This window comes from Rhinoderma darwinii, chromosome 5, assembly GCF_050947455.1.
Source record: "Rhinoderma darwinii isolate aRhiDar2 chromosome 5, aRhiDar2.hap1, whole genome shotgun sequence".
Classification (NCBI taxonomy): Eukaryota; Metazoa; Chordata; class Amphibia; order Anura; family Rhinodermatidae; genus Rhinoderma; species Rhinoderma darwinii.
The window spans coordinates 93199107-93218980 of record NC_134691.1 but is presented as its reverse complement, the minus strand read 5'-3'; the positions used below and the strand labels follow the sequence as shown (position 1 = coordinate 93218980).

Here is a 19874-nt window from a genome sequence, read left to right as displayed (position 1 = left end):
GGAAATGGATGAAAATTTTGAGACAAACTGATGCAAAATGGCCATGAAAAACTGGCAGTTGATCAGTTTTTAATGGCCATTATTTTCACTGTCGTGTGAATGAGGCCTAAATGTACATACAGTGAAGGAAATAAGTATTTGATCCCTTGCTGATTTTGTAAGTTTGCCCACTGTCAAAGACATGAACAGTCTAGAATTTTTAGGCTAGGTTCATTTTACCAGTAAGAGATAGATTATATAAAAAAAAAAAAAAAATCACATAGTCAAAATTATATATATTTATTTGCATTGTGCACAGAGAAATAAGTATTTGATCCCTTTGGCAAACCAGACTTAATACTTGGTGGCAAAACCCTTGTTGGCAAGCACAGCAGTCAGACGTTTTTTGTAGTTGATGATGAGGTTTGCACACATGTTAGATGGAATTTTGGCCCACTCCTCTTTGCAGATCATCTGTAAATCATTAAGATTTCGAGGCTGTCGCTTGGCAACTCGGATCTTCAGCTCCCTCCATAAGTTTTCGATGGGATTAAGTTCTGGAGACTGGCTAGGCCACTCCATGACCTTAGTGTGCTTCTTTTTGTGCCACTCCTTTGTTGCCCTGGCTGTATGTTTCAGGTCATTGTCGTGCTGGAAGACCCAGCCACGAGCCATTTTTAATGTTCTGGTGGAGGGAAGGAGGTTGTCACTCAGGATTTGACGGTACATGGCTCCATACATTCTCCCACTGATGCGGTAAAGTAGTCCTGTGCCCTTAGCAGAGAAACACCCCCAAAACACAATGTTTCCACCTCCATGCTTGACAGTGGGGACGGTGTTCTTTGGGTCATAGGCAGCATTTATTTTCCTCCAAACACGGCGAGTTGAGTTAATGCCAAAGAGCTAAATTTTAGTCTCATCTGACCACAGCAGCTTCTCCCAATCACTCTCGGAATCATTCAGATGTTCATTTGCAAACTTCAGACGGGCCTGTACATGTGCCTTCTTGAGCAGGGGGACCTTGCGGGCACTGCAGGATTTTAATCCATTACGGCGTAATGTGTTACCAATGGTTTTCTTGGAGACTGTGGTCCGAGCTGCCTTGAGATCATTAACAAGTTCCCCCCATGTAGTTTTCGGCTGAGCTCTCACCTTCCTCAGGATCAAGGATACCCCACGAGGTGAGATTTTGCATGGAGCCCCAGATCGATGTCGATTGACAGTCATTTTGTATGTCTTCCATTTTCTTACTATTGCAGCAACAGTTGTCTCCTTCTCACCCAGCGTCTTACTTATGGTTTTGTAGCCCATTCCAGCCTTGTACAGGTCTATGATCTTGTCCCTGACATTCTTAGAAAGCTCTTTGGTCTTGCCCATGTTGTAGAGGTTAGAGTCAGACTGATTCATTGAGTCTGTGGACAGGAGTCTTTTATACAGGTGACCATGTAAGACAGCTGTCTTTAATGCAGGCACCAAGTTGATTTGGAGCGTGTAACTGGTTTGGAGGAGGCTGAACTCTTAATGGTTGGTAGGGGATCAAATACTTATTTCTCTGTGCACAATGCAAATAAATATATATAATTTTGACTATGTGATTTTCAGTTTTTTTTTTTATATAATCTATCTCTCACTGGTAAAATTAACCTAGCCTAAAAATTCTAGACTGTTCATGACTTTGACAGTGGGCAAACTTACAAAATCAGCAAGGGATCAAATACTTATTTCCTTCACTGTATCTTCATAAAATCCAGACAATTCAAAAGACCAAAAATCTGGTTTGCTGGAAATCTAAAAAAAGTAACAGCCTATAAATTACTGGGATGACACACACCTTAAAAACTGAATGCACCCCAAGCCCTAAGTATTTATTGAAAACAGACAAACTGACGATTGCAGTTGTTTTGGCGTAACTTTGTGACAAACCGGAATTTATGTTTTATAAAAAATTTATTATGACATACATTTGTGCCTAAAGTCCTGTTCACACTGAGTTTTTTGCCACGGTTTTTGCTGAGGAAACCATAGCAAAAACGGTCCGGAATCGCCCCCCATTGATTTGAATGGGAGGCGGAGACGTTTTTTTCAGTGAACGGAAAAAAACGCTCACAGGAAAAAAAAAGCGACATGCCCTTTCTTCGGGCATTTCCATCTCTGACCTCATGGGACATCAATGGGAGGCAGAGAAAGCGTTTTTCGCTGTGTTTTTTGCCTGCGAAACTCAATGGCCGCGGCTGAAAAACGCTGCAAACGTCATGCAGGCAGGTCAAAATCCGCTTCAAAATTCCAGACGGAATTTTGAGGCACATTTTTCTGCTTGCAAAAAAACTCTGTGTGAACAGGACCCAAAACGCACATTGAAACAGAGGTTTAAACACAAAAACATTAAAAAAAATAATTGATCAAGGTGTGTAAAGTTTATATGTCGCACATACGTCTACATCAACAAGAGTTTGTGTTCTCAAAAACTGTGAAACAGAACTAAATGCTATACTTGGCCATTATCCACAAATGTGTAAAAAATATATACTGCACATGGCAAATTGCTACTATGCTACCAAAATGTACATTTTTTAAAGCGCCCAGCATACCGTATATAATTACATAACTTAATAATTTATACACACTACCACCTTCACACCACTTTACATCAAACAGCGATTATAAACAAAAATTGCATGAAAATGAAACTTTGTGACTAAAATTCACACTCAAGCAGACCGCTTATGCAAACAAAATGTACTCTGTAAGCTCTGAGGAGTTCATATATACAACATACGTGTCTGTGTTCACAGGTGCGTGTGTTAAAGAAACGCCAAAACGACAGGAATCCACTCACTGATTTAACATGAAAATTTAATTAACTATTATATAGCTATATCGTTTTCCGTACCTCCTATACAAACAAGGCACTGTTCAGGCGTCGCAGTCAAGTGGAACTTTTTGGGCACAATTTAAAAAAAATTGCGACAAAACAGCTGTGTTTTGCCATTATTTTGCCACAAAACAAAACAAATTGACCGTAACGTGTGAACACAGCCTAACCATAATCATTCATCGTAAATCCCTAAACTTAATATAATGCGTTACATAATACGGATTTATTTTAGTTAAGCTAGTTAGAAACATTCATTTATGGCGATCGTCAGTGGATGAAAATGTATTTTCTGACTTGAGAAAAAGCTTTTCCATCCGTCAGAAATGTATTAGACATTCCTCTCTAGTGATAATCCGTATCGCTATCTCCGTGATGTGAAACGGGTATTGCAAAAGAAGCGGTCAGCGGATTTCTTGCTAATGGGTACGAAAAGGTTAGGGACAGTGTAATATGACTAAACTATATCAATGTTTGTGTGTGGTGGAAGTACTTGGTGCGACTTATTTAACACCTTCCCGACCGCCCACTGTCTTTTGACGTCAGGCGGTGCGGGTGCTTAGTCTACAGAGACGTCTTTTGGCGTCGGCTGATGAGCGCTCGTGTGGGCGCTCATCCTCTAAGCAGGAGCTGTTACTAACAGCTCCTGATACTAGAGAAACCTCCTGAACACAGCTGGGGTCGGCAAACATTCGGACCCCAGCTGTTTAACCCTTTGATTACCGTCCGTGACCGCGGCATGATCAAAGGGAATTCCCCTCTTTGATCGCATCACCGGGATTCCAGTGATGTGATCAAACAAAGGTGGAATCTTTCTGCAGTCAGCCCTGGGGACCTACAAAGGACCCCAGGGCTGTCTGTTCCATGTGCCTGCAGTTCGGGCACACTATGTGCTGCCCGATCAGCAGCCTGTGTCATAGTGACACAGTGTAATGTATTAGCGTACAGAAGTATGCTAATACATTACAAGTAAAAAATAAAGTTACAAATAAAGTTATCCCTTGATGGGATTAAAAAACAAAAAAAAGTAACCAAATAAATAAATAAAAAAAGTCCCAAAAAGAGTCTTTATTTTGCATTAAATACATTTTATTGCCCCTACACTAAATAAAAACAAAAAACCTACGCATATTAGGTATCTACACGACCGTAATAACCTGAAGAATGAATCTAATGGGTTATTTAGCGTGAAACGTGAACGGGATAAAAAATAAACCAAAAAAAACTATTCCGATAATCACTTTTTCCTATATTCACGCCATAAAAAAAATATTTTTTACCCCCAAACTGTGGGAAAAAAAAATATACTATTTCTCTCGCATAAAACAAGGCCCCATACAGCCACGTCAATGAAAAAATAAAAAAGTTATGGCTGCTGAAACGCAGAGAGGCAAAAACAGAAAAATTGAGCTGGTCATTAAGGTCTTTTCAGGCCCGGTCATTAAGGGGTTAAATCCGTGATCCGGAAGTTAGTAAACATTTGGGTCATGGAGTAAATAAACAGCCTAATTAGGATTAGAGGGGTGATTAGATAAGCTCATCTTCTTAAGGTCCTCTTACACCTATGCTCTGTTACATCCCTCACTGCAGAGTTCCAAACTGCCTCCGGAAATGACATCAGTACAAGAATTTTGTCGGGAGCTTCATGAAATGGGTTTCCATGTTCAAGCAGCTGCACTCAAACCTAAGTTTACCATGCCCAATGCCATGTGTCGGCTGGACTGTTTTAAAGTGCACCATCAGTGGACTCTGGAGAAGTAAAAAAGTGTTCTCTCAAGTGATGAATCAAGTTTCACTATCTGGCACTCTGATGGTGAATTTTGGTTTGGCAGATGCCAGGAGAACGCTACCTATTGGAATGCATAGTGCCTACTGAAAATTTGGTGGAGAAGGGATAATGGTCTGGAGCTAATGATCTCATATCCAGTAAGGGTATGTGCACACACAAAATAAAAAACGTCTGAAAGTACGGAGCTGTTTTCAAGGGAAAACCGCTCCTGGTTTTCAGCTATTTTTTATTCAAACTCACGTTTTTTACGGCTGTTTTTGGAGCTGTTTTTCTATAGATTCTATAGATTTTCTATAGATTCATCAAGCTTATATGGGTGTAATGGTTAGATGTCCACTGTTGGTCATATAGTGTATATGTATATACACCGTTTATTCAGCCATCACATTGAAACCACTGCCAGGGGAAGTAAATAACATTTGCACCTGCCATTAGGTGGGTTATATTCGGCAGTAAGTGAACGGTCAGTTCTTGAAGTTGGTGTGCTGGAAGCCGGGAAAATGGACAAACGTAAGGGTCTGAGTGACTTTTACAAGGGTGAAATTGTGACCGGGTCAGAGCATCTCCGAAATGGCAGGTCTTGTGGGGTGTTCCCAGTATGCAGTGTTTAGTACCTACTAAAGTGGTGCAAAGAAGGATAACCGATGACCTGGCGACATGATCATGGTCGTGAAAGGCACGGTGATGGGGTTGGGGAGCGAAGGCTAGCTTGTCTTTTCCAATTCCACAGAACTAAATGAGTAACGTGCATCAAGTTTGGGGGCGCTGCACTAGATACCTTTTTTGATCAAAAGGTGGATTGGATTTTGGTGTAGTGGGGAGCGTATATATTTCCTAAGGAAATGTTAGGGAGTGTTTTCCCTATATTTTGTGTCCAAATCCAATCCTTCTTTTGATCAAAAATGGCTTACGAGGTGCAGATCTCCTGAACGTGATGTGAAAGGGGCCATATTCATCATGGAAGACTGGAAGCTGTGATGGTAATGTGAACAGAGCCTAAGATATTTGCAATGAACATGCCAAGAGTAACTGTTGCAAACCATATTCATGTTCATTTAGTGGTGGATTCAACTTCCAACACTATAACTTGTTGTATAACCACTTGAAAGATTTCATGACCAGTAGATCAGTAAATCTGTTCCTTTTTCAGGCTGGGTTCACACGACCTATTTTCAGGCGTAAACGAGGCGTATTATGCCTCGATTTACGCCTGAAAATACGGCTCCAATATGTCGGCAAACATCTGCCCATTCATTTGAATGGGTTTGCCGACGTACTGTGCAGACGACCAGTAATTGACAGCTGTCAAACGACGACGCGTAAAATGACTGCCTCGTCAAAGAAGTGCAGGACACTTCTTTGGACGTAATTTGAGCCGTTTCTCATTGAAGTCAATGAAGAACAGCTCAAGATTACGGGCGTCAAAGACGCCTCGCAAAATGCGAGGAGGAGCATTTACGTCTGAAACGATAGAGCTGTTTTCTCATGAAAACAGTCTGTCTTTTCAGACGTAAAAGGAAGCTAGCGTGTGCACATACCCTCAAGGTAAAGGCAAAGGTATTAGAAGGCTGCATTCATTTCCCGGTCAACATGTTTATGGCTGTTAATTTAGATTAATGATGAACACGTTTACTGTTACTGGTACATAAAGATTTGTGCAGGTTTTAATTGATGTATCGTAAAAGGAATCTAATGTCAGAGCATGACCTATTGTTTAAATTAAGTTTTATGTCGTACATATATTTTTTGTTTTCTTTTTTATGTCATTATCTATATTTTTTAAGGGAAAACGGTTCCTGATTTTCAGGCGTTTTTTAATCAAACTTGCGTTTTTCGCTGCATTTTTGACGGACGTTTTTGGAGCTGTTTTTCTATAGAGACAATGAAAAACGGCTCCAAAAATATCCCAAGACGTGACATGTACTTCTTCTCACGGGCGTCTTTTTACATGCCGTTTTTGGAAAACGAAGCATAAAAAAACATCCCGTCGGAACAGAACGCAGTATTTCCCATTGAAATAAATGGGCAGATGTTTGGAGGCGTTCTGCTTCCGATTTTTCTGCCGTTTTTCGGGACATTTACGGCGTGTGCACATACCCTCACAATAGGCTGACACTTTCTGTACTGCAGTAGTCCGTTTTTATCTGTCACAGCCAGGATGATCATCAGAGGTAGGAATAAAATGAAAGCTAACCCCTCTCCTATAAAGCTGGAGGCAGATAGCATTGGGGGCAGCTTGCACAGGTTACAGAGCATGCCCAGAACACTCTCCCATAGACGTAAATAGGTCGTTTTCTGACTGATGTTTCTTATGTCCATGTGGTTGTTGTAAAGTAGATATCTAAACTGCTGTTTATAGCTCAGCAGCAGCCCCGGCAAGATTGCTTCCCACGCAATCATGTAAAGGAATTGGAATAAAACATATATGATCAGAAAATACAAATTCGGAAAAAAAGAAAATGTTTTAATATTTACTCTTAATTAGTACAAATAATTTTAGGTATTACATTTTCTTTAATATTATTGGTGTCGTATTGGTCTCATATTAGAACCCACCTAAACGTGACACCATGCTGACTTGACACTTCAGTTATGATAATTATTAGGGTATGTTCACACGGTCTATTTACGGACGTAATTTGGGCGTTTTTGCCCCAAATGACGTCCGAAAATAGCGCCTCAATAGCGCTGACAAACATCTGCCCATTGAAAGCAATGGGCAGACGTTTGTCTGTTCACACGAGGCGTAATTTAAGCGCCGCTGTCAAATGACTGCGCGTAAATAGACGCCCGCGCCAAAGAAGTGACCTGTCACTTCTTTGGGCGTAATTGGAGCCGTTATTCATTGACTCCAATGAATAGCAGCGCTAATTACGCCCGTAATGGACGCGGCGTTCAAGCGCCTGCACATGCCGGTACGGCAGAAATTACGGGGATGTTTTCAGGCTGAAACATCCCCGTAATTTCAGCCGTAACGGACGCCCTCGTGTGAACATACCCTTAAGGGTAAGCCCAGACGTAGTAACCAAAAACCACCCCAACATGGGGTTTTACTCCAAATCAACGCGGTTTTCCAATCGATTGTTAGTGGCCGCCCGGTTTTGCACATAAAACGACTGTTTGCCTGCAACACCACGCAGCCATTAACAAATCCTTGTTTTAACCCATTAGTGACCGCCAATACACCTTTTCGCCAACCACTAACGGGCTTTATTCTGATACATATGCCTTTTCACAGCGCTGCATCAGAATAAATCTGCGGCGCCGGGAGGAGTTAAAACTCCCCCGTCTCAGCTACCAGAGGTAGCTGAGAACTTTGGGCATTGCTGCTCAAGCAGGCAGATTGAAATCCACCAGTTTAACCCCTTGCAGTGGCGTAACTACCGCCGTAGCAGCAGTAGCGGCTGCTACGGGGCCCGCAGCACGAGGGGGCCCGTGTCGCCCGCCGTCACGGGCCCCCACCATGGCCGGAGGCTCTGCTAGCAGCCGCTATGGCTGCTACAGCGGGACGCCACTGAACACTACGGCAGAGCAGGGAGGTATCTCCCCGCTCTGCCATTAACTGGTTCCCGACCGCTGGCTGTATTTTTACGGCCAGCGGTCAGGGACGGGTCCTTAAAACCCGAGCCATAGACTTTCTACGGCTCGGGTTTTAACTTGCTGCCCGCGCGATCGGGCAGCTGAATGTCGGGTCTCCAACTGTCAGTGACTGCCGGGGACCCTGAGGAGAGGATAGAAGCAGCTTTCGCTGCTTCTGTCTTCTCTGATCTCTTTTACACAGCGCTCAATGAACGCTGTGTAAAGGAATAGAGACATCAGCAGCGGCGCTGTCTCTATTCCTCCCGGTGATCATGTGACTGGTCACATGATCGCCGGGTGCCGTTAGTGGCAGACTGCTGCTGGGTCTTACTAGACCCAGCACAGCCATATTAGTGACAATCGTCACTATAAGAGGGCTGATTTCCCCTGTAACTGGGGCTGCTGTGCATATCCTGCTGTGCAGCTCCAGTTACAGTGGAAAACCATGGTGTAAAAGCAAGAAAAAAAATATATAAAGTTCCCCAAAGGTCTTTTTTGACCTTTGGGGGACAGACCATAATAATAAAAAAAGAATAAAGTAAAGTGCAAAAAAAATTGAAATAATAAATACACATAAAATACCCACCCCCAAAAAAAAAACATTCCCCCGCCAATCATTGTTGTAACGCTAGCGCTGACCCAATTACCCTAATATAGACATGTAATATATTAAAATTTACGGTAGACAATGACGATCACAAATAAAAGGTCTATTTTAGGGTAAAACTATGTTATTACCAAAAAAAAAATAGCTGAAATGTAAAAAAGCTTATTTTTTTACTATTATTTTCAAAGTTTATGAATAAAAATTCTAAAATAGCAAAAAAGGTGTGTATAAAAACGATAAAAAATGAAACCTGCATTGTCTACGGAAAAAACGTCGCAAAAATCACGTCGTTAGCCCAACAAATAAAAACACGTGCTAAAAATGGCTAAACGGTGTCTGGTCCTGAAGGCGCAAAATAGAGCAAAAGACATGTATCCCCCCCTCTCCACAGGACATGTAACCCCTCTCCACAGGACATGTATCCCCCCCCCCCTCTCCACAGGACACATATCCCATAGGACAGGATCTCCACAGGACAGGGGATACATGTGTGATCGCTGGCACTGATAAAGAGAACGGGGGACTGAAAGTCCCCTGAAGTTCTCCATCACAAACCTCTGACTTCCGGGGTCTGTGTCGGCAGCTCCGTAGAAATGAATGGAGCGCCGGTCGTGCTTGTGCGCATGCGTGACCAGCGCTCCTTTCATTTTTATTTAGCTGCGCAGACTCCGGAAGTCAGAGGTTTGTGATGGAGAACTTCGGGGGACTTTCAGTCCCCCGTTCTCCCTATCGCTGCCAGAGATCACACATGTATCCCCTGTCCTGTGGAGATCCTGTGGAGAGGGGATACGTGTATCTTGTACGGCACACTGTAGGTCGCATTTTTTTGGGAGGGGGGACTCTGTATGGCGTTCCCTACAGGGGGGGCTGTATGGTGTTCTCTACAGGGGGGGCTGTATGGTGTTCTCTGCAGGGGGGCTGTATGGCGTTATCTGCAGGGGGGGGGGCTGTAAAAAAGGCACTATCTACAAGGGGGGGGTTGTGTGACACCCAGGGGAGGGGGGGCCCCAGTCAAAAGTTTGCTATGGGGCCCAGTCTTTCCTAGTTACGCCCCTGACCCCTTGGATGCGGCGCTCAATAGCAAGCTCCCTCTCTCACCCCACTGGCACCCTGCCATGAGTTTGCAGGGTGCCAGTGTCTTCTATGGCAGCCAGGGTGCCTAATAAAGGCCCCCAGGTCTGCCTCTAGTTAATGCCTCCTAGGCCATGCTAGAAGCATGGCCTAGCAGATGCCTGTCTGTTGTAAACGGACAGGCAGTAATACACTGCAATACAGACGTTTTGCAGTGTATTATAAATGCGATCAGACCATCGCATATTGAAGTCCCCTAGTAGGACTAGTAAAAAAGTTAAAAAAAAGTTTAATAAAGTTATTTATAAATAAATGAGTGGAAAAAAATGAAAAACCCACGTTTTCCACTTACAAAATGCTTTATTATGAAATAAAAGTAAAAACGTTACACATATTTGGTAGCGCCGCATCTGTAACGACCCCAACTATAAAGCTATTATGTTATTTAACCCACTCGGCGAATGCTGTAAAAATAAAATAAAAAACAATGCCAGAATTGCTGCCTTCTGTTCATCCAGCCTTCAAAAAAATTTGATAAAAAGTGATCAAAACGTCGCATGTACTCGAAAATGGTACCAATAGAAACTACAAGTCTTCCCGCAAAAAAAAAAATCCCTCATACAGCTGCATTGGCGGAAAAAAAAAGGTATGACTCTTCAAATATGGAGACACAAAAACAGCTAATTTTGAAAAAAATGCATTTTTACTGTGTAAAAGTAGTAAAACATAAGAAAACTATAAATTTGGTATCGTTGCAATCGTAAGAACCCGCTGAATAACGTTATTATGTTATTTATGCCTCACGGTAAGCGGCGTAAATTAAAGATGCAAAGAAAAAAGTGGCGAAATTGCTGGGTTTTTTCTATTACGCCCCCAAAAAAGTTAATAAAAGTTAATCAATAAATTAGATGTACCCCAAAATGGTGCTATTAAAGAATGCAACTTATCACGCAAAAAACAAGACCCTATTTAGCTATGTCGATGCAAAAATAAAAAAGTTATAGCTCTTGGAATGCGACGATGGAAAAACGTAAAAGTAGCTTGGTCATCAAGGTTTAAAATAGGCTGGTCATTAAGGGGTTAAACCAACCCTTGTTTACTTGTGAATACATAATGTCATTTATTCTTTTTAGAAAGTGAGCTTTCTGAATAGGTAGTTCTCGTTCTTGTTATAGATCTAGTTATAGTAGGAGAACCTGTGGTTTATCATCATCCAGCGCTGACGGTCCTGACATTTATTTTTCACGGTGATCATGCTTTTAATAAACGGTAAGAAACCGATGCATCTGATGTGGAGAATTAATAGAAAAATATTCGCTCATTTTGAGAAATGGATTCATGTGTTTTATATCATTTGATTTTCTAACAGGTATTGCTTTATTTCTCTGCAATTCCATTTAGTACAAGAAAATCGTTATTTAATGGTACATGTAATGTTATGAGTGATCGCCTGTAGGCAATCCATTTTGCTTTAGTACTGGCTGGGAGATTTATACAATTCAAGAAACCACATTTTTGCTCCTGTCATCTGTCTTGGACTTCTGTCTGACGGTCTTATTTATTATGAAGAGCTGAAGATGTTCCCTGGATGATGTCATTTTCATAGCCTGCTGGAAAATACTATAATATTTCTCATATCTTTTTCATTCATTTCTAATAACATTTGTATCGTTTATTTGTACTTTTTATCTTCTTGTTTTTGATTGCAGCATTATTAAACACTGCACATTTCGGCTTTGTGTGGACTTTGCATAGCTGTAGGGTACATTGCCAACTACAATTAAAAGAAATGAAAGCATTTGTTATCTTTGCACATTCACGGAGACAGACAGAGGATTGAGGGAGTTTGTAGGAATGTATTGCTGGGGCGGCAGAGAGATTATATTGTCAGCTGCTGAGCAATGGTAACTGATGCAGAAGAATTTGTATTTTATCACAAACAGCAGTAGCCGAAGCAAAATTGAAAACGCCATAAAGCAATAAAACAAACAGCCATAACGTGATGGGTACTAATATAAATGTAGAAACCATAAAAGTATTTTGTTTTGTTTTTTTTTTTGCCCCTTGATTTTTGTACAAAATTAAGAAAATTGAGACCGAAGTTTCGCTATTGCAATGTGTAAATGTTTGCTTATCCTAGATTAACGTAGCACATACTGTAAGTGTATGAAAATGTAATTATCTACAAGATAGCAACTTAAATGGGTTCTTATCACCGTCATTTATGCCATATCGCTAGAATATGTTATCCGTGTCAGAACGGTGTGATCCCCACAAATCACTAGAACGTTGTCTCCACTCGGCCACTTCATTCTAGTGGTTAGTGGGGGGCGGACATTGATAAAATAATAGGCATTATTTATGCCACCATTTATAAAGGCGGGTGGTCTGAGAGTGGACTACTCCTCCTAAAAGGGCATTTCCAGAGATTCCTGCAGAAACCCTTTAGGGCAGGAGTGGCCACACCGTTGTGGTATGCATCTAACATGACGGTAAAGACAAATCGGACCACTTTTTGATTCAAGTTTGGTTTTAATGAACTTTAGTGCACTATTGTTTTTAATGATGCAGGTTGATCTCCTGTTGTGAACATGTCTTGGGACACCTGACTTAGCTCGTACCTTCATGGGTCACTGTGGAGCCATTTTCTGCCACACAGAATACTTTCCAGATGCCGCGACGGTTGCCTTCATTGTTGTTGCGAGCTAATTAGCCCTAGTGGTCAACCAACCGTACTTTTAATACATTTTTGCAGGTGCAATCTTTAATAGTAAACTTGTAGTACACGTGATCATTAACCACTCTTCACATAACCCCTTAGTGCTTGTGTCACTAGGATATAACAGTTTGGTTTCCTGTAAGCACAATTATATAACTGTTCAACTTTACAGCTAATTTGTTTTTTACATTAAAATCAGAAAGTTTTTCCTCAGGGAATTACACCAGGTAGTTGCTCTCCTTTACATACTGGTTGTGTATAATCTGGACTAATTCTCCCCACATTTTATCGATTAATAAATGTATATATAAAGGGCCGAAGCTACAACTGGGATATAAGAATGTATATGGCACCTCCGATACAGGCCACAATATTCAGCATTTTCAGACCTCCGATCTTGGCCAATGCAGCTCCTTCAGACCTCCGATACATTCCTCTACCTTCTTCTGACCCAGGTCTATTCTTTCTTCAGAACTGTGTGCGCCCTCTCCTGCTTTTCAGCCTCACTGTGCCACCTGGAGCTTCCTATTACTAAAAATGGCAACTAACAAACTGCCACTGGCTCCAAAGACCTCCCTATAAGGGCTTATTCAGACGAATGGGATATATGTCCGTGCAACGCGCGTGATTTTCACGCGCGTCGCACGGACCTATATTAGTCTATGGGGCTGTGCAGACATGTGCGTGATTTTTACGCAGCGTTGGTCCGCTGCGTAAAAGTCACGACATGTCTGTTCTTTGAGCGGTTTTCGCGCATCACGCACCCATTGAAGTCAATGGGTGCGTGAAAACCATGCATGTCACACGGAAGCACTTCCGTGCGAACAGTGTGATTTGCGCAACAGCTGTCAAAAGGATGAATGAAAACAGAAAAGCACCACGTGCTTTTCTGTTTACAAACATCCAAATGGAATGTCATAATGATGGCGGCTGCGCGAAAATCACGCAGCCGCGCATCATATGCTGAGGCCACACGGAGCTGTTAAGGGCCTTGTGCGCAGGCAAAACGCCGCGTTTTTTGCGTGCACAAAAAGCACACGCTCATGTGAATCCAGACTAACACTTCTACCCCTTCAACCTGCCCCCACCACACAACTAATGCTAATCACTGACAGGATGGGCACCGAGAGGACCGACACGCATTCATAGACCGAGGAAACAGATGGGGGCACACAAACCACACATCCACGGACAGCAGGAACACAAGGGGACATTTCCAGTTAATATGGGACATATTCCCCTTACACGCAAGCTAAGTTTTTGTCTAAATCACAAATGGACTGGTCCACACTGCGCAGTTGCGTTGAATTTGCTTAATTCGTTTTCTCTGAAACATTTACATATTCCCTGCCTTTTGAATTCAATCTAGGTTTTGACTTAAAAAAAAAAAAAAAAAAAAAGAGATTCATTCAGCAAATGCACTGCAACAGCACTGTGTGATCCCATTCTAATGCTTAGATTGAGGGTATTTCAAATATGTACTATTTACAGGTGCCCCTCGTAACAGTGTCACTAGGGTATTACTAATTCTACTTACGCCACTTTTAGAATTACCACCTATATGTCAGTAGGTCTAAGTCGGCTCAGGGCAGTTATTCCAAGAGCCTTATTGTTAAAGCAGTCTTAGGCTGGCCATACACATTAGATGTATGTTGGCAGGACTTGACGATTTTGACGGAACTGGCTGACCATCTAATGTCTAATGTGGCATCTCGGGAAGGGTGGGGTGGGACTTGTTGAATTTTAACATGCCTTATCCTTTTGTTTGCGAATAGATAAGCCACTGTCAGAGGAGTCTGGCAGCGGCTTTCACGCTCAGCCGAGCCGAGTGTGCATGTGTGTGGGGAGTTGGCTGCGAGCTATCTCAAGTGTATGGCCAGCTTTAGAATAATTGGAACCTGACCATTAAAACAGTAACTAAAGGGGTTGTCCACATTCCACAAGTTAATGTTATTTTTTGTATAATTTCTGTATTCATTCCTTATGGTTTTCAAGTTCTCTGCTTGTTGTTATTCAGTAGGAACTTTCACTGTTTACTCCAGTGGATACAGTTCTGTCCATGGTCATGTGATGGACACACAGGTGCTGGGATCGTTAGAAGACAGATCTCTGATACACATAATGTAACTGTAAAGAGCCGTGCACCTGTGTGTCCATCACATGACCATGGACAGAATTTTATCCACTGGAAGTAAATAACTATTCTACTGGACACCAACAAGCCGAGATCTGGAAAATCCTGAGGAATTAATACAGAAAGTATTTTACCGATTATCGGGCACCAATAGTTCTAGGGTATGTGTCTTGGGGTGTAAAATAAAACTGCTATATTTACCCAAGTGGGGAGGGGGAGTGCGTTACACAAACTTTTAAACCTATGCATTCCCCTACACAAACTCGCCCTCCCCCGAAAGATAGCCTCGTGCATTAATACATATTATACGTTGTAATTATGTTTGAAAAACAAACAAAAAAACACATGTTCAACCAGGATTGTTATTTACCGGTAGACCGCTCTAAACCACTATAAGAACAGATACTACATGTGATCTTGAGCTTGCTTTATCCAGATCATGACACCTTTGCTGCTTGCACAGAGCCGTCATGATACATCTAGTTGTGTAAATAAATGTGCCTTCTGCTGGATGTTGTGATAGCAAACAGCGGGAGTATTTATTTATACAGAGGCAGGGGTGCTCATTACACAGTTACTTGCATTCTTGGTTGTCATGGTCCAGAAGAAGCCTGCCAGGAGAACTTTTCAGTTTTTTGTTTTAGAGAGGACCGCGCACACCAGTTAAGAAACATTTTTAAAGTGGGAAATTGTTCGTAAGTTGGGCCCGAACTGAAAATTCCCTGTACTTCGTAGTCTTCCCAGTTACCCAAAGAGAGAAATTGTTAGGAAAGTGGATGTTCATCAACCAAACAAAAAGAAAACAAATGAGTAAGAAGATCATCCTGACACCACGTGTTTATTCTGATTAACCTTAGGTTGGTAAGTTAAGGGCAACACTTCTTAATCAGGCACATAAAAGCTTCTTCTTGATTTATTGGCATTCCTCTGTGCCATTGCTTAGTTTCACTGATTCTTTATTGGGTTTACAGACAGAGGCGACAATATATGCCTGGTAACCAGCGTTCTATAGGAATGTGCTTCAAAACCAAGATCTGAGTAAATTGCTGTCTAGTGTCCTCACAAATGAATAGAAAGGGCTTGTTTTCCTTTTTCAGGTCTCCCTCTGACAATCAGGGAAAGCTCCTCTTTCATCCCGTAAGATAGGCTGGAGACAGCTGAACGATTATTTAGCTAGATCTCCTAGAGAAGACAGGGAGAAGTGGGGGAGGGAGGCGAGGGGAATGTACAGGCAAGAGCAGGGATTGGTCAGCTCTGGAAAGGCATCTGTCTTCAGAACTCCACTGGTATGTGAAACCAAATCACTGGCAAGTTATAGATAGACGCAGAATATTCTGCATCCCCAGCCAAAACCCAGTCCAAATCCCATGTTCGTCTGTCTCTGTTTCAGCGCTCTTGCTGCGCTCTCTTTTTTTATTTTTTTGTGAAGAATTTTGATCGAGCCTGCATTTATTTCTGGATGAGTTTTGTAAACCGCTAAAAAATACAGACTGCCCCCCCTCCAAGTCATGGTGCAAACTATAGGGTAAGTTCTAAAACTTTCTTGCACTTTCTAGTATGGCCGGTGGAAATTGAGAGATATTTGTGTTAGTCAGTGAAAGTGACAAGATCTAGTATGCGGTTAACTATTATTACACACTACTGGACAGGACAGGTACCAGCTGAATCCAATTCTTTTTGGGAGTATCATGATTTTTTTATATGTGCTTTTGTAATTGTGTATTTTGTTTTTACAAGTGAATTACCTATTGGGGAAGATTTTTACTTTTAACAATCACGTCTGAGATCTAGGACTTACTCTTCGTTCACATCTTCTCCATTGGGTCCGTCGGAACTTTCCATCGGGGGAACCCATGAACGGAAGGAACCCTGACTGAAACAAACGGAAACGATAGGTTTCCGTTTCATCACCATTGATTTCAGTGGTGACGGATCCAGTGCAAATGGTTTCCGTTTGTCACCGTTGTGCAAGGGTTCCGTTGTCTTGACGGAATGAATAGCATAGTCGACTGCGGTACTGCTTCCGTCTAAACAACGAAAACCTTGCACAACGGCAACAAACAGAAACCATTTGCACCGGATCCGTCACCATTGAAATCAATGGTGATGCAAATGGAAATATATGGTTTGTTTCAGTCAGGGTTCCTTCCGTTCATGGGTTCCCCTGACGGAAAAATTAGACGGAACCCATGAACGGAGCTCTGACACAGATGTGAACGAAGCCTTTCATTGTTTCTGGAGTGAAGGAGAGCTAATATATCAGAATACCTGCTGGTAGGAGTCTTTGGTAACTTGGAACACTCTATACTTCAGAAATTGATTTGGGTTGACTTCTGCTATGTTTTGTCATGGTGATAATATTTAGTATACTTACAAATGCCTCCAATACAGTGAGTGTTTGTAAATGTCTGAATGAGTAACTATGGTACTATTATATTTTTAGATAAGTGATATCACTACTGTATGAGTCATTTAGAAGGAGTTTACTGTCAGTGGCTGAAACCTATGTAGTTGTGGCACCTGTTGTAAGACATAAGGCGATGAAAAATCATGTCCGTAGTCTTTGACTTGTATGGAAGTTTTCAAGCAACAGTTTTGTACTTTTCTACACTCGGTGGTGTAAACGGCCATATATTATATATTTCCACTAATTGCCGTAATATGGAATGTATTTAAGGTTCCCAGAATATTCTTCTTTTACTTGTCTAGTCCTGATTCTAGATAGCCTATTACATAAACATCAGCTGACAGAAATGTTTACAGCTCACACAAGGTGTTATGACTGATGAATATGAGATCAAGTCATGACGCTGTGACGGATCAACAAATCCAAATGATCACGGTTAACTTGGGTTTTCCCCCCCAAAAGTGTATAACAAAAATGTAGCTACTGAATACAGCTATTTTTCTATCACATTCTACACACCAATTCAAGTGTGAACAGAGCCTTCATCTCATTTTGCTATGATTTGTGTACTGTAGAAAGTAGCATGATGGTAAAGACATTTTATATATATATATATATATATATATATATATATATATATATATATATATATATACACACCTTTATTCTGATGTTTCAACTCACACGACCAATATGGATTGTTTTATTTTTCACAGTCTTCAGTAAAATAATGGAAATATACAGCGGTTTAAAGATCGGCACGATTTCATTCTTATGACCGTAAAGGCCCTTTTAGAACCTCATATTATCAAGAAATACAGATTAACGTACACAGAATGTTGATTGATCAGGCTGGAGTTTAGAGATTCCTGAGATGGTGAAACCTGGTTAAAGGGGTTTTACGAGTTGTTTAAAAAATTAGCCACGGTAGTAGGGATGCAAAAAAAAAAGCTATTGCTCAACTTACGGATCCCCGTTGTTCCAGCGTCGCCGCTTCCGTTCCTCCCTGCTGTTGTGTATTGACCTTGCTGCGATGCTATGCTTGTATACCCACACAATCGCTGCAGTCAATCACTGGTCTCGGTGGGCACAGGATCGCTGAGGCCATTGCTTGGCTGCAGCGATCACGTGGGTATATGGGCACGTCATCGCTGCAGCTATGTCAATACACAGCAGCGGGGAGGAACGGAGCGACGGCGCTGGAATGACTAAGGTCTGTAAGGTAAGTAATGACTTTTTTTTTTTTCTTTGCGTCCCTCCAACATTGGCCAATTTTTTTTAAATAACTCAGAAAACCCCTTGGTGACATACGACCTACTATCACTGAAATGTCACCAAGGGGAAGTAATGGCGTAATCTCTGTTTTTTTTTCGCATTTCACCCCACAAATATTATTTTTTTCGGCTTCCCAGTACATTATACGGTACAATAAATGGTGCCATGACAAACTACAACTTGTCCCGCAAAAAACAAGCCCTCATACGGCTATGTTGACGAAAAACAAAGCGGTTATGGCTTTTGGAAGGAGGGGAGGAAAAAACTTAAATGGAAAAACTCAAATTGGCCGTTTCTCCATTGGGTTATAGCCATTTGGTAATCAAAATGTAATAAGGCGCAAAAGAGGGAAGAAAGGAAAGGAGAGGGGATTTAAAGTGTTTTTATTTTGCAAAGAAAGTAATACACAAAAAAAAACAAACTACTTTTTGTATCGCTGTAATCTTACTGACCCGTGCAATAAAGTTAGGGAGGATTTACACGAGCGTGTTCGTTTTGCGCGCGCAAAAAACGTGGCGTTTTTTGCGCGTGCAAAAGGCACTTGACAGCTCCGTGTGTCATCATCATATGGTGCGCGGCTGCGTGCTTTTCGCGCAGCCGGCATCATTATGACACTCTGTTTGTAAACAGAAAAGCACGTGGTTCTTTTCTGTTTACATCCATAGTTTGACTACTGTAGCGCACATCACACGCGTCCCACGGAGGTGCCTCCGCGTGGCATGCGTGATTTTCAGGCACCCATTGACTTCAATGGGTGCGTGATGCGCGAAAAACGCGGAAATTGAGGACCTGTCGTGAGTTTTACGCAGCGGACTCACGCTGCGCAAAAATCACAAAGTCTGCACTGCCCCATAGACTAGCATAGGTCCGTGCGACGCGCGTGAAAAGCACGCGTGTTGCACGGACGTATTACACGTTCATGTAAATCCGCCATAATTATGTTATTTATACAGCACAGTGAACGCAATAAAATAAAACCCTGAAAGCGACGGCGGAATTGCGGTTATACAATACATTCCCGATTCCGCGCAATGTGAAAGCCATAAATTGGCAGCTGCTTGAGGCAGCAGTATTCAATGGCTCCAGGAGCTGCTCCTGAGACCCAAGCCATCATCTACCATACAGAAATCAGAAAAAACAGTGCAAGTGCGGTCTCCGCTTCAGGGCCTGAGTGGGGGCCATAACCCTAGAAAACAAGTACACAACAAAGAGGGGGATCCAGGGTGTCTTAAAAAAAACATGTACACCTTTTGAAAACTTTTTTGGGTGTAACTTTCTAAATACTTTATTAAAAATAGTTTTTACTTTTTGAGATGCAGCTGCTTTGTTTCCTGTATACAGAGCAGCTGTATCTATAGCTGAAACCTGTATCAGCAGGTCATGCGTGATCGAGATGTTAGCGACCACATCGAAGTTCACAACTTAGATGTGATCGATGACAG

At 41.9% G+C, this 19874-nt stretch overlaps 1 protein-coding gene across 12 annotated transcripts in view; it reads left to right on the top strand.

Annotated features, from left to right (window-relative positions):
• DTNA (dystrobrevin alpha) overlaps positions 1 to 19874 on the top strand; it is a 238541-nt gene that overhangs the window by 51896 nt on the left and 166771 nt on the right. For 3 of the 12 annotated variants that reach the window (XM_075826284.1, XM_075826282.1, XM_075826288.1), the window contains exon 1: positions 16093 to 16275. The exons of 3 other annotated variants lie outside the window; for them this stretch is intronic. In XM_075826284.1, coding sequence (XP_075682399.1) covers positions 16259 to 16275 — 17 coding nt within the window. In that variant the 5' untranslated portion in view covers positions 16093 to 16258. Of the gene's footprint in view, positions 1 to 16089; positions 16276 to 19874 lie in introns of those variants that run through there. 6 more of the 12 variants (XM_075826281.1, XM_075826280.1, XM_075826287.1 and 3 more) reach the window with 4 other exon arrangements.